This window comes from Entelurus aequoreus, linkage group LG15 (assembly GCF_033978785.1).
Source record: "Entelurus aequoreus isolate RoL-2023_Sb linkage group LG15, RoL_Eaeq_v1.1, whole genome shotgun sequence".
Classification (NCBI taxonomy): Eukaryota; Metazoa; Chordata; class Actinopteri; order Syngnathiformes; family Syngnathidae; genus Entelurus; species Entelurus aequoreus.
In genome coordinates this window covers 22,550,815-22,564,102 of record NC_084745.1, presented here as the reverse complement: position 1 = coordinate 22,564,102, position 13,288 = coordinate 22,550,815, and the positions used below count along the sequence as shown (strand labels likewise).

General features: G+C 41.2%; 1 protein-coding gene across 3 annotated transcripts; it reads left to right on the top strand.

Annotated features, from left to right (window-relative positions):
* Positions 1 to 9,693: 9,693 nt before the first annotated feature.
* Positions 9,694 to 12,885, top strand: LOC133629938 (elongin-C). Of its 3 annotated transcripts, none has more exons than XM_062021073.1 (4): positions 9,694 to 9,765; positions 10,575 to 10,599; positions 10,671 to 10,814; positions 12,397 to 12,885. In XM_062021073.1, the coding sequence occupies exons 1-4, from the start codon at positions 9,709 to 9,711 to the stop codon at positions 12,585 to 12,587; spliced, it is 417 nt and encodes a 138-aa protein (XP_061877057.1). In that variant the 5' UTR covers positions 9,694 to 9,708; the 3' UTR covers positions 12,588 to 12,885. The 3 variants fall into 3 exon arrangements, with proteins under 3 accessions (XP_061877057.1, XP_061877058.1, XP_061877056.1); XM_062021074.1 differs by having other exon boundaries at positions 9,742 to 9,814; XM_062021072.1 differs by lacking the exon at positions 9,694 to 9,765 and adding an exon at positions 9,993 to 10,130.
* Positions 12,886 to 13,288: the final 403 nt, after the last annotated feature.

Here is a 13,288-nt window from a genome sequence, read left to right as displayed (position 1 = left end):
AAATAGTAGTCTCCTCATTAGGACAGGTGCGTGTCCCCAACATATGAGACAGGTGAAAACTAATGAGTCGTCATGGTGACAAAACAAACAAGGAAGCGCAAACAGGAACTAAAAGAGTCCAAAAAATAACAAAACCTAATCCAGACCACAGAACAGGACAGATACCAGATGTCCAATAACAAAAAAAAGCAAGATCAAGAGGGAGAGTCAGGTGGCGCCGACATGTCGAACGCCGCTGCACTGGGCGAGGCGGGCGACCAGGGAACAGCCACATCCGTGGCCGACGAGGAGGTGGGCGCGTCATTGTCGTGGCAGGCGTGGAAGCTGCGCACGTCGTCGTTGTGGCAGGCGTGGAAGCTGCGCGCGTTGTCGTCGTGGCAGGCGTGGAAGCTGCGCGCGTCCTCGTCGTGGCAGGCGTGGAAGCTGCGCGCGTCCTCGTCGTGACAGGCGTGGAAGCTGCGCACGTCCTCGTCGTGGCAAGCGTGGAAGCTGCGCGCGTCCTCGTCGTGGCAGGCGTGGAAGCTGCGCGCGTCCTCTGCGAGGCTTGGCGTGGTGGAGCTTGGCGTGGAGCTGCGACTGGCACTTGGTGTGGAGCTGCGACTGGCACTTGGCGTGGAGCTGCGACTGGCACTTGGCGTGGAGCTGCGACAGGCACTTGGCGTGGAGCTGCGACAGGCACTTGGCGTGGAGAGGGACAGGCTCTTGGTTTGGAGCTGCGGGTACTGGAGCTTGCCATGGAGCTGCAGGTACTGGAGCTTGCCGTGGTGCAGGTACTGGTGCTAGCCATGGTGCAGGTGCAGGAACAGGTGCTAGCCTTGGAACAGGAAGGGTTGCTAGCCCTGGAACAGGAAGGGTTGCTAGCTTTGGAGCAGGAAGGGTTGCTATCCTTGGAGCAGGAAGGGGTGATAGCCTTGGAGCAGGAAGGGTTGCTAGCCTTGGAGCAGGAAGGGTTGCTAGCCTTGGAACAGGAAGGGTTGCTAGCCTTGGCTTTGGCGGAGGTGGCCTAGCTGGGGGGCTTGGCACGCCGAAGAACCGGTGGTGGTGGCCGGGCCGGAGGTTGCTGGCTGGCTGGGCGCAGCTGAGCCACCCCACTAGCACAGCTCCCAGCCCTATCCCCCCCTCAAGGAGCGGATACCAGACGCACTCCCTGTGGTCTGGAACCGTCTTTAGGGGCGGGTGGAGGGAGGGCAGGAGGAGGGTAGAATCCTCCCCTTTAAATTGTCCAAAAAGTCTTTCTTCATCGCCCACCTGAGGTTGTGTGGGAGGGGGGGAAAAAAATTCTGTGACGTGGGCGGGGCTTGAGTCTTGGGGGACGACTGACAAAAAAAAGAGTTCAGAAAAAAAAAATCCTGGTCCATGACGTCATCACCCGGCGGCGGCGTGACATCATCATGGGGCGGCGGGGCTGCCTGCAGCTTGCACCGGTCTGGAGGAGGAGGAGCTTGCGGGAGCGACGCGTCCTGCCGGCTAGGAGAAGCTTTCCTTGACGGCTTCTGTCTTTGCCGGCGCGTCCGGTACTGCGTCGGCGCGGCAACTTCTCCGGGCCACACGGAGCTGATCGGCACCAGCTTGCCGCTAGGACCCCACATTAGGTCCCGGCGCTCCATGGGGGAATAGCGGAGCGTCTCGGCTTCCATAGCCTTTAATACCTCCATGTGCGTTGCGGGAAAACGATTTGCTGGCGACATTCTTTTCATGACGGGGGGTTTTCCGCAGCTTACTGTGAGGATTGTTTTCCCGGGAAGCAAACTGACTTTTCCGGACAACGGTAGAAGGTAAGAACATGACAACTACTATCTATTATTCTAAATAGATAGCCTCCAGCGCCCCCTGCAACACTGACAGGGACAAGCGGTAGAAAATGGATGGATGGATGGATTATTCTAAATAGTATATTTATATACGTAGTTTTTTTGGTTTAACTTTTATTTTTTTAGTGTATACATAATTTAGTCATATTTATGTGTATCATTAGTTAGTTTTAATGCATGTATTTATTTTTCCTATTAATCATTTTTGTTATACCATACAATATTTGTATGGTACAGTATTTTTACATGTATTTATTATTTTTGATTTAATTTGTATTCATAATTTTTATTATATGAAACATCATTTGCATTCATGTATTCATCCATCCATCCATCCATTTTTCTACCGCTTTTTCCCTTCGGGGTCGCGGGGGGCGCTGGAGCCTATCTCAACTACAATCGGGCGGAAGGCGGTGTACACCCTGGACAAGTCGCCACCTCATCGCAGGGCCAACACAGATAGACAGACAACATTCACACTCACATTCCCACACTAGGGCCAATTTAGTGTTGCCAATCAACCTATCCCCAGGTGCATGTCTTTGGAGGTGGGAGGAAGCCGGAGTACCCGGAGGGAACCCACGCAGTCACGGGGAGGACATACAAACTCCACACAGAAAGATCCCGAGGCCGGGATTGAACTCACAACTACTCAGGACCTTCGTATTGTGAGGCAGACGCACTAACCCCTCTGCCACCGTGCTGCCACTTCATGTATTCATTGTTTTATTATAGTTAAAATAATGTATATTGATTGATCATTTTATTTAGTATATGTTTTACATTATTTAAAATTATTTATTTTTATTTTTTTGTAATTTTTATAGTATTTAGTAAGTAGTATATGTGGCACCATATTCAAAAAAGCTGTAAAGGCTGACGACGGTGCATCAGCAAAGTACTGCGCAAAAAATAGGATGGGATAGACTTGATTTATCCTACAGTGGGGAAATTATGTGGTTGCAGTGCAAATACAAAAACTCTTTCAAAATAAAGAAAACAATATGAAAACAAGAGAAACACATCAAAGAAAACCAAAAACAATCCATCCTTCCATCCATTTTCTACTGCTTATCCCTTTCGGGGTCGCGGGGGGAGCTGGAACCTATCTCAGCTACAATCGGGCGGAAGGCGGCGTACACCCTGGACAAGTCGCCACTTCATCGCAGGGCCAACACAGATAGATGAACATAATGAGAGATTAAAAGAGCACAGAGCTGATGCAACCAGCTGCCACTTTAGCGGTGCCATTCCTACATACAGCTATAAAAGTAAAACACAACGAAAAACCAAAAAATTAGCAATATGTATTGTGCACATATGACATTATTTTATATTATTAAAAGTCATTCTTTTGAAATTTGTGGCACCATATTCAAAAAGGCTGTAAATGCTGACAACACTGTGCAAAGATTACGAATGTGCACTTATTTAAAAAATTAAATAAAAAAAGCTTTTCATGGCATCATTACGGCCTGTTTTGTGTAGCAGTTTGAAAGGATTTATTTTTCAATTCTGTTGCATCATAAAAAGTGAAGCACATACAGTATGTGAATACTGGCAAGTGTCACGGGAAAGAACAACTGTTGTTGGAATTGATTTGAAATGTTTTCAATTTCAGTATTGACTTGTGGATCTCTCCTCCAGTCGCTAATCTGGGCGTGCACGGCGAGCCACAGTGACCCCCCCGCTGACCTTCTCGTAATGAGGTCTCAAGGGGAAAAGCTGAAGCTTGGAATCAAAGTGTTGCATTAGAGGTGCGACAATGAGCCTCCCTTTTTGCACACCGCTGATGATCACAATATTCGGTTGTTTGTTGCAGTTATTCCTTCTCATGAGTGTAAAACACTGCGGCGACACCTTATTTGTCAGTAAGAGTATTAAATGTCGCTACTTGCGGTTTGTAGCGAGCACGTGCATGGATCCGCCCCCTTCACACATGGGGTCCAACCAGTAAGTATTCCAATAATTACCATGCACTCTGAAGAATATTAGATGATAGATTTTTTTCAGAGAAACACGTGTCTTATATTTTGCGCAATACAACACTGGCATGGAAACACAGGTAAATATACAAAGTTCTTAACAACCGCAACAACTAAGACCAGTAAACAAGGTACTACCGTAGTTACCATAAACAGATATGCATTCATGATTTGTATCAGATGTCTTACTAAAAGATTTCTGGTACTCTGCAATTGAGTTGATTTGTTTTTAATAGATGCCCGCTATTCTCTGCAGTTAAGTTAAAACAAATGTAATAGGTGTCTGGTACTCTCTGCAGTTGAGTTGATTTACTTTAAATAGATACCTGTGGTACACTATACATTTCAGTTGATTTTTTTAATAGTTGCCTGGTATTTATTTTTTCAAATAAATGCTAGGTACTCTCTGCAGTTGAATTGATTTTATTTTAATAGATGCCCGTTACTCTATGCAGTTGATTTGATTGTTTTAATAGATGCCGGGTACTCTCTGCAATTGAGTTGATTGTTTTAATAGATGACCAGTACTCTCTGCAGTTGAGTTGATTTGTTTTAATAGATGACTGGTACTCCCTGCGTTGAGTTGACTTTTTTGATATACGCGCAGTACTCTATGCAGTTGAGTTGATTTGTTTTGATAGATGACTGGGACTTTCTGCAGATTTACAGTTTGGGTTTTTTTTTAAATAAATGCCAGGTACTCTTTGCAGTTGAGTTGTTTTTGTTTTTAATAGATGTGAGGTACTCTCTGCAGTTGAGGTTTTTTTTTAAAATAGATGCTTGGTAGTCTCTGCAGTTGAGTTGATTTTTTTCCAGACATATATGCTAAGACGTCACGAGATGAACGAGCTCCGCTTATCTTTAGCTTAGTTTGGCTTAGTTTAGCTTGTCTTAGTTTAGCTTAGCATGTCTGCTTGTGTGTCTTTTTTGCCATTTAAGGCCGAGTGATGTGATGACTTGTTAAGACATTGAACTGACATGTTTGTGCATGTTACACAAAACTGTTTATTCGTCATCGTAGTTTCACGTGATCAACATTAAAATCACATTGCTATAAGATTGAGGCTGCAGGCTAAATTTAAAGGGCCAGTATCCTCCAATTCACTGTGACATGCCTTAGCTTTGTTTCACTGAAGAAATGCCTGCAGACATTCCTCCCCCATGCGTATTACCACTAAATATCTGACCTGGTTTATTTCTGCAAGCCACTATGGCCTTTATATTTTGTGCGTTGACATGTGACACGCTCCAAAATAATAATACAAACTACACCATATAAGTTTACTTCAACATAAACAGCTCAATTGAACGATTTTTAAAGTTAAAGTTAAAGTACCAATGATTGTCACACACACACTAGGTGTGTTGAAATGTGTCCTCTGCATTTGACCCATCCCCTTGATCACCCCCTGGGAGGTGAGGGGAGCAGTGGGCAGCAGCGTAGCCACGCCCGGGAATCATTTTTGGTGATTTAACCCCCAATTCCAACCCTTGATGCTGAGTGCCAAGCAGGGAGGTAATGGGTCCCATTTTTATAGTCTTTGGTATGACCCGGCCGGGATTTGAACTCACAACCTACCGATCTCAGGGCGGACACTCTAACCACTAGGCCACTGAGTAGTTTTCTACCTTTAAAGAGATAATGATGCCTACTTTTGATTCAAGGGTGATTAATATACCTTTTTAATCGTTTTTCTTTATTCATTAGAATTAATTCAGATAACGATATGCTCATTATTGTGGTTTACGGTATGGTATAGAACAGAACTTAAACAGAACATCTTGACCAATGTCGGATTATACAAAAAGCCAGATAACGTCATGAAATACAAGCAATGACAAAAGACAGAAAAAACTAACTTTTACTAACTAACAATTATAATTCTGTTACAATATTTTTTGTTGTATTTTTAATGAATAATTTATTTTCCGTATACATTTTTAATGCCAGTTTATTACACCATTTTTGTCAGTTATTTGTTTGTATTCCTCATTTTAATATAGTGTACATTTGTTTATACAATACATTGTTTGTAGGCAATATTTGTCAATCTAATATATTGTGCATGGTATATATTTCATATATATATATTTTTTTCATTTTGATTAATTTAATTAGTTTGTTAATATGTACATATATATATACAGTCGTGGTCAAAAGCTATTTACACTTGTAAAGAACATAATGTTATGGTTGTCTTGAGTTTCCAATAATTTCCACAACTCTTATTTTTTTTGTGATAGAGTGATTGGAGCAAATACTTGTTTGTCACAAAAAACATTCATGAAGTTTGGTTCTATTTTTAAATTATTATGGGTCTACTAAAAATGTGACCAAATGTGCTGGGTCAAAAGTATACATACAGCAATGTTAATATTTGGTTACATGTCCCTTGGCAAGTTTTACTGCAATAAGGCGCTTTTGGTAGCCATCCACAAGCTTCTGGTTGAATTTTTTTTGACCACTCTTCTTGAGAAACTTGGTGCAGTTCAGCTAAATGTGTTGGTTTTCTGACATGGACTTGTTTCTTCAGCATTGTCCACATGTTCTCAACTGGGTTAATCAGCAGCGAACTTTAGATGAGCATTGAGGTGTCGCTTCTGGAGCATGGGCTTCCTTCTTGCATGGTAGCCTGTGATGCAAAACACGCTTGACTGTGGACACTGACACCTGTGTTCTAGCAGCTTCCAATTCATTGCAGACCTGCTTTTTGGTGATTCTCGGTTGACTCTTGAACATCTTGACCAATTTTCTTTCAGCAGCAGGTGATAGCTTGCGTTTTCTTCCTGATCGTGGCAGTGATAAAAACTGTGCCATGCACTTTACACTTACGAATAATTGTCTGCACAGTTGCTCTTGGGACCTTAAGCTGCTTTGAAATGGCTCCAAGTGACTTTCCTGACTTGTTCAAGTCAATGATTAGTTTTTTCAGATCTGTGCTGAGTTCCTTTGAATTTCCCATTGTCACGTTTGTAACCGAGTTTAATGACTGCATCACATGAGCCCTATTTAAATAGGCTCAGAGAAGTCAACAGATGTCGTCAATCATAACCAATCACATGAAGTTAAGAGGCTATGCCATGAAGCTAATTTGATTTGATTGTAACTTTTCTACATCACCAACATTGATAATGTATGTTGCTGTATGTATACTTTTGACCCAGCAGATTTGGTCACATTTTCAGTAGACCCATAATACATTCATACAAGAACCAAACTTCATGAATGTTTTTTGTGACAACAAGTGTGTGCTCCAATCATCCATCCATCCATCCATCCATTTTCTACCGCTTGTCCCTTTTTTGGGGTCGCGGGGGGTGCTGGAGCCTATCTCAGCTGCATTCGGGCGTGAGGCGGGGTACACCCTGGACAAGGCGCCACCTCATCACAGGGCCAACACAGATAGACAGACAACATTCACACTCACATTCACACAACCTATCCCCAGGTGCGTGTTTTTGGCGGTGGGAGGAAGCTGGAGCACCCGGAGGGAACCCACGCAGTCACGGGGAGGACATGCAAACTCCACACAGAAAGATCCCGAGCCCGGGATTGAACTCAGGACTACTCAGGACCTTCGTATTGTGAGGCACATGCACTAACTGCTCCAATCACTCTTATCACAAAAAAAAAAGAATTGTAGAAATTATTGGAAACTCAAGACAGCTATGACATTATGTCCTTCACAAGTGTATGTAAACTTTTGACCACAATAATGTATAGTATTACTTTTATATTTGTATTATGTAAACATAGATTGGTATATGTATCATGTTAATATAGTATATTTTATATAATACTCTTTAATTGATTTATGATTAACAATATTTCAATAATTATGTTTTATTTTATTTGTATAGTAGTCTAATATACTAATATATTGATTTATTATTCTAAATATTATATATATTTTACTTTTATTTGATTAGTGTATACATTATTTATTCATATTTCTTTGTATCATTAGTTAGCTCTAAAGTGTATATTTATTTTCTCATTCATCATATTGTTATCCATCCATTTTCTACCGCTTATTCCCTTTGGGGTCGCGGGGGGCGCTGGAGCCTATCTCAGCTACAATCGGGCGGAAGGCGGGGTACACCCTGGACAAGGCGCCACCTCATCGCAGGGCCAACACAGATAGACAGACAACATTCGCACTCACATTCACACACTAGGGCCAATTTAGTGTTGCCAATCAACCTATCCCCAGGTGCATGTCTTTTGGAGGTGGGAGGAAGCCGGAGTGCCCGGAGGGAACCCACGCAGTCACGGGGAGGACATGCAAACTCCACACAGAAAGATCCCGAGGCCGGGATTGAACCCAAGACTACTCAGGACCTTCGTATTGTGAGGCAGACGCACTAACCCCTCTGCCACCGTGCTGCCCTCATATTGTTATACCATACAATATTTGTATGCTCCAGTATTTTTTACATGTATTTGTTATTCTTTATTTAATTTGTTTTCATCATTTTACTGTAGTAAACGTAATTTGTACTAACGTATTCATCATTTTATTATAGTTGAAATCATTTATATTGATTTATCACTAAATATAGTATGTTTTACGTTATTTAATTTTCTTTGTCAATTTTATATTATGTCGTATCAGTAGTTTTTTGTATTTAGCATATTTAGATAATTTTTTTTTTTTTTAATTCAAAAAATATTAAATGTTTTTGGTTTTATCACTTAACTATGGTATACATTACTTGATTTGATAATTTTACTACAGTAAAACAGTAGGACAGATAGTTTATACTGATTGATTTCCATGACATTTAATGCATGCCTAAGTATGAATTTTGGTGAGAATCTGGAACAAGATGCACATTATGTGTAAATGATTTAAGCAGTGCTTATTATATAAATGTCAGCCAAATCAGACATTGTAAGTGTGGACTACTGAAGAGGACATTAATATTGTGTGTTCGTGCTTGCGTGTGTGCGTGTGTGTGTGTGTCAAGTATGCCTTGTTGTACAGAGCCCCTAAAATAGCATGTAGCAGCTGCAACAGGGTGGGGTCATATCAGAGATACATGAAAAGCGTCTGCCGCCACCTGCCTGCTCGGATCAGAAGCACTAATGGTGTAATGAGGGACTGGAAGGTCACTGATTGTTTTCACAGTGTGTGCGTATGTGTGTGTATGGTGTGAACACAACTTTTCTGTAACACTTTAAAAGCCAGGCCTTAAGACAAGACAAATGCCAGGTCAGCACTCTTTATTTTGGAGCTACTTTTTATTCCCATAAGAAGCCAAGTCAGTGGCGACTATCTTAAGCGTCAGGAGGGGGCTTCACATTTCACTAGTCATCACTTTTTCACCAAGCCACATCAGCTGTGTCAACCTGACCTTGCTTTAAAAAACACGTTTCAACCTGCCTGATGAAGTTATTATTCAACTTGTTTTTAATGTGAAACGGTGACTAAAAAAAGAATGCACGCATGATAACCCACACATTCTATATTCAATGTATTATCCTGCAAAATGGCATATTAAATGCATGAGCACCTGCTGTGCACCATCATAGCCACAGCACACTTCCACTTTGGACCCCGACTTAAACAAGTTGAAAAACTTATTCGGGTGTTACCATTTAGTGGTCAATTGTACGGAATATGTACTTCACTGTGCAACCTACTAATAAAAGTCTCAATCAATCAATCAATCCACAGAGGCCTGTGCTCAAAGCTTCAATACAGACGTCCCCTGCAGGACAGGAAGTGCGGTGCAGACTTCTTTTTTTTTTAGCTTAACTGCAACGAAATAAAATAGATAAGCAGCACAAAAAATAAAAATATAAAACAAAAACTAACTAGAGATATGTGTCTTTTACAAGCGGTTACTCGATAAATAATTGAAAAATACTGACGATTCCCAACACATCCAATCAAAGAGTACGCGTAATGATGACGTCAAATAGTCGCAATACCATGGTTGTATTTACCGGGGGAACCAAACAGGTAATGACATAAACTCAACAAGAAACACTTTTCCTGTTTAGCACGTGAGGTAAGCTGCTGCATTGCTGTGAGTTTAATGTTATTTTGTGCATGCAATCGCGAACAAATGAATATATAACCAATGCCACATATCCCTAATGTTTCAGGTATACAAGTACAATGGGTAGTTATGTTATGTTGCTAATTATTATTATTGAATTCTAGATGATGTGTTTATTTTCTTCGTTCACTATGAGTAGGAACTAATGCCATTGCTTGTATACTGGAGCACTACGGAACATTTCAGCAGTCGTACAGCGTCAGAATATTACTTCCGGTTCTTGAAGTTAAAGCACTGTACCCGCTCCACGGTCTTCAGACGAGTGGTAAGAACGATCCCTACGCTTTTCCTTATTTTTTTGGGGTAATTTGTGTGCATAATGAATATTTTGTCGTCTGTGCTTTGAATACTAATTTTCAAACGTTATATTAAAGGACAGGAAACGCGACGTTAGCTTGCTAGCAGTAGCACGAGCCAGATAACTCGAACTGCGTGATTATTTTGTGTGTTTTTAGACACATGTCCCCGCGTGGGTTAGTTTTAAGTAATTATTTAAGCTAACAAATGTAATACATGCCGTTTCGTTACCTCCCTTACGTCTGGTTGGGTTAGTGTGAAGCACTGATTATGAATTCATTTAAAGGGCCTATTTAACGGAATGAGCATCTCAGCGCGGTCACCACCATTCTAATTTACACAGCTGAATTATTATCCAGTACTGCTAACTTGAGAATGTATACTAGTCTCTGATGGTTGTATTTTTAATTAGGAACAGAACAACTGCATCAAAATGGGTGAGTAATCAAGTTTTTTTTATTACTGACAACGTGTGGCAGCACAGTGTGACCATTACCTTGTGTAACAGATGGTGAAGAAAGGACCTATGGCGGCTGTGAAGGACCTGAAGCCATGTATGTGAAGTTGATTTCTTCAGATGGCCATGAGTTCATTGTGAAAAGAGAACACGCTCTGACATCCGGGACTATCAAGGCTATGCTGAGTGGTCCAGGTAAGTTGTTCAGACCATGTGTTCTGTCTGATGTAAACCTTGTTTGTTTAAAGTTAGCAACTCTCTTTCTTAGTAATGAAAATAGCAGCAGACATTAAAAATAACAGATTGTCACTTTCCTTCTCTTGTCAGGATAACTTGCCTAAAAATGTCGATTCAAGCTTGTGACAATAATTGCTCCACATGGTTTACAATACAAAGGTCCTGAGTAGTCGTGGGTTCAATCCCGGGCTCGGGATCTTTCTGTGTGGAGTTTGCATGTTCTCCCCGTGACTGCGTGGGTTCTCTCCGGGTACTCCGGCTTCCTCCCACCTCCAAAGACATGCACCTGGGGATAGGTTGATTGGCAACACTACGTTGGCCCTAGTGTGTGAATGTGAGTGTGAATGTTGTCTGTCTATCTGTGTTGGCCCTGCGATGAGGTGGCGACTTGTCCAGGGTGTACCCCGCCTTCCGCCCGATTGTAGCTGAGATAGGCTCCAGCGCCCCTCGCGACCCCAAAAGGGATAAGCGGTAGAAAATGGATGGATGGTTTACACAGCTTGCTCTCAATAGGATCAAACCTAATGGATGGATGGTTTACACAGCTTGCTCTCAATAGGATCAAACCTAACCCTCATATTGCAGTGTGTAATTTGTTGCAATATCAATTTTGCTGACTGACTGATTGGCACAGTGCCAGGCTTTATCTTAAAGAGGAACTGCATTTTTTGGAATTTTGTCTAATCTCCCCGTGACTGTGTGGGTTCCTTTCGGGTACTCCGGCTTCCTCCCAGCCTCAAAGACATGCACCTGGGGATAGGTTGATTGGTAACACTAAATTGGCCCTAGTGTGTGAATGTTGTCTGTCTACTTGTGTTGGCCCTGTGATGAGGTGGCGGTCCAGGGTGTAGCCCGCCTTCCGCCCGAATGCAGCTGAGATAGGCTCCAGCACCGCCGCGATCCCGACCGGGACAAGCAGTAGAAGATAGATGTTCACAATCATTTTGAGAGACATTATGGATGGATTTTTTTAATGCATGCTAAATATTAAATACATTTGATTAGTGTCATTGGCTCTGCTGTAACTGAACTTTTATTTACGTTTATTCAATATTTATAATGAATAAAAAAATCATGTATTTCATTATGATTGTGAATAGGCAAAATTCCCCAAAAGTGCAGTTCCCCCTTTTAGGATGTGTAGTAAAGCCAGTAGTACAGAGCTGGGTAGCTGTGTTTATACACAGTGCCAGCTCATCTAGGTACAGAATTGATTTTCCTCGTGTTTGGTGTTAAGAACCTAGCTTTCTGTCATAACATAATTAAAAAAGTAAATGCATCTTTGGGCACCATTTACACATTTTTAAAGGCCATGTAACGAAGTTGTGGTTACTAAAGCAGCTGTAGTGGTACGTTGTATTTCCGAACCAAAAAACTAAAGTAAAAACTGGCTTTGCTAACTATAAAACCTGCAAAATTACATTTACGAAATGTTTGCTAATTAAAAAGTTTAGGTTCAAGCTTATTCACGATCTAGTCTACTACATAATAATCATTTTACTTGTATTACCAGTAACATTCTTCTTTACTCTCCTCGCAGGTCAGTTTGCTGAGAATGAAACTAACGAAGTCAACTTCAGAGAGATTCCCTCTCATGTCCTCTCCAAAGTCTGTATGTACTTCACCTACAAGGTCCGCTACACCAATAGCTCTACAGAAATCCCTGAATTCCCCATCGCTCCAGAGATTGCACTGGAATTGCTAATGGCGGCTAACTTCCTGGATTGCTAAAGTTGCCGACTCAATTGCAGTAGCCTATAACACTTTTAGAGGGTTTTTGACTATTTAACTTGTGTTGCCGTAAAAGAAACCACGTAAAACATGTTGTTTTTGCATCAGAATATCAGTCATTGTTGTTTGTATTAAAGGATTTTGTTTTAATATAATGTATGAATAATGGAAGGCTGCATTGCTTTCCCCCCGGAATGCGACAAACGGTTGCTTCTCCTGGAATGTCACAGAACCGTCACTTCTACCGAGTATCTTCCCTGCCTCCAGTCTTATTAAAGACCTGTTTGGATTGATTGTGCATCATTTGTCAGTTTTCATTTGCAATGTGCTGATATTCTGGAATCATCGACTAAGGATCAGATTAACTGTGAAGCAGTTGTGTAAAAAAGATTAGACCAGAGATGGAAGAAAATCTCTCTGGAAAAGTAGATTAATTTTAAATCTGTTCAAATATATGGTATAATTTTAACATAATGAGAGTTAATTATGAAATGTGTTAAATAATAAAAATTAGAAACAATTACTGTGATATTACTTCACAATTGGACTTTAATGTTAAATGTTATCGCTTCTTAATGGTTCAGTTTATTCCACCACAAATAATTAAATTTATTTTTATATAATATAAAAATTCCAGATATTTTAAGAGAAAGACAAGAATATATGTCTAATTAAATACATCATTAAAATTCTAATTAAAA

What these genes read in the sequence shown, in the direction of transcription:
- LOC133629938 (XM_062021072.1), top strand. Translation starts at nt 10,011, where the DNA reads ATGCCATTGCTTGTATACTGGAGCACTACGGAACATTTCAGCAGTCGT. An exon ending in CCACGGTCTTCAGACGAGTG is followed by an intron (nt 10,131 to 10,574) that starts GTAAGAACGATC and finishes ATTTTTAATTAG; the next exon opens with GAACAGAACAACTGCATCAA. An exon ending in GGCTATGCTGAGTGGTCCAG is followed by an intron (nt 10,815 to 12,396) that starts GTAAGTTGTTCA and finishes CTCTCCTCGCAG; the next exon opens with GTCAGTTTGCTGAGAATGAA.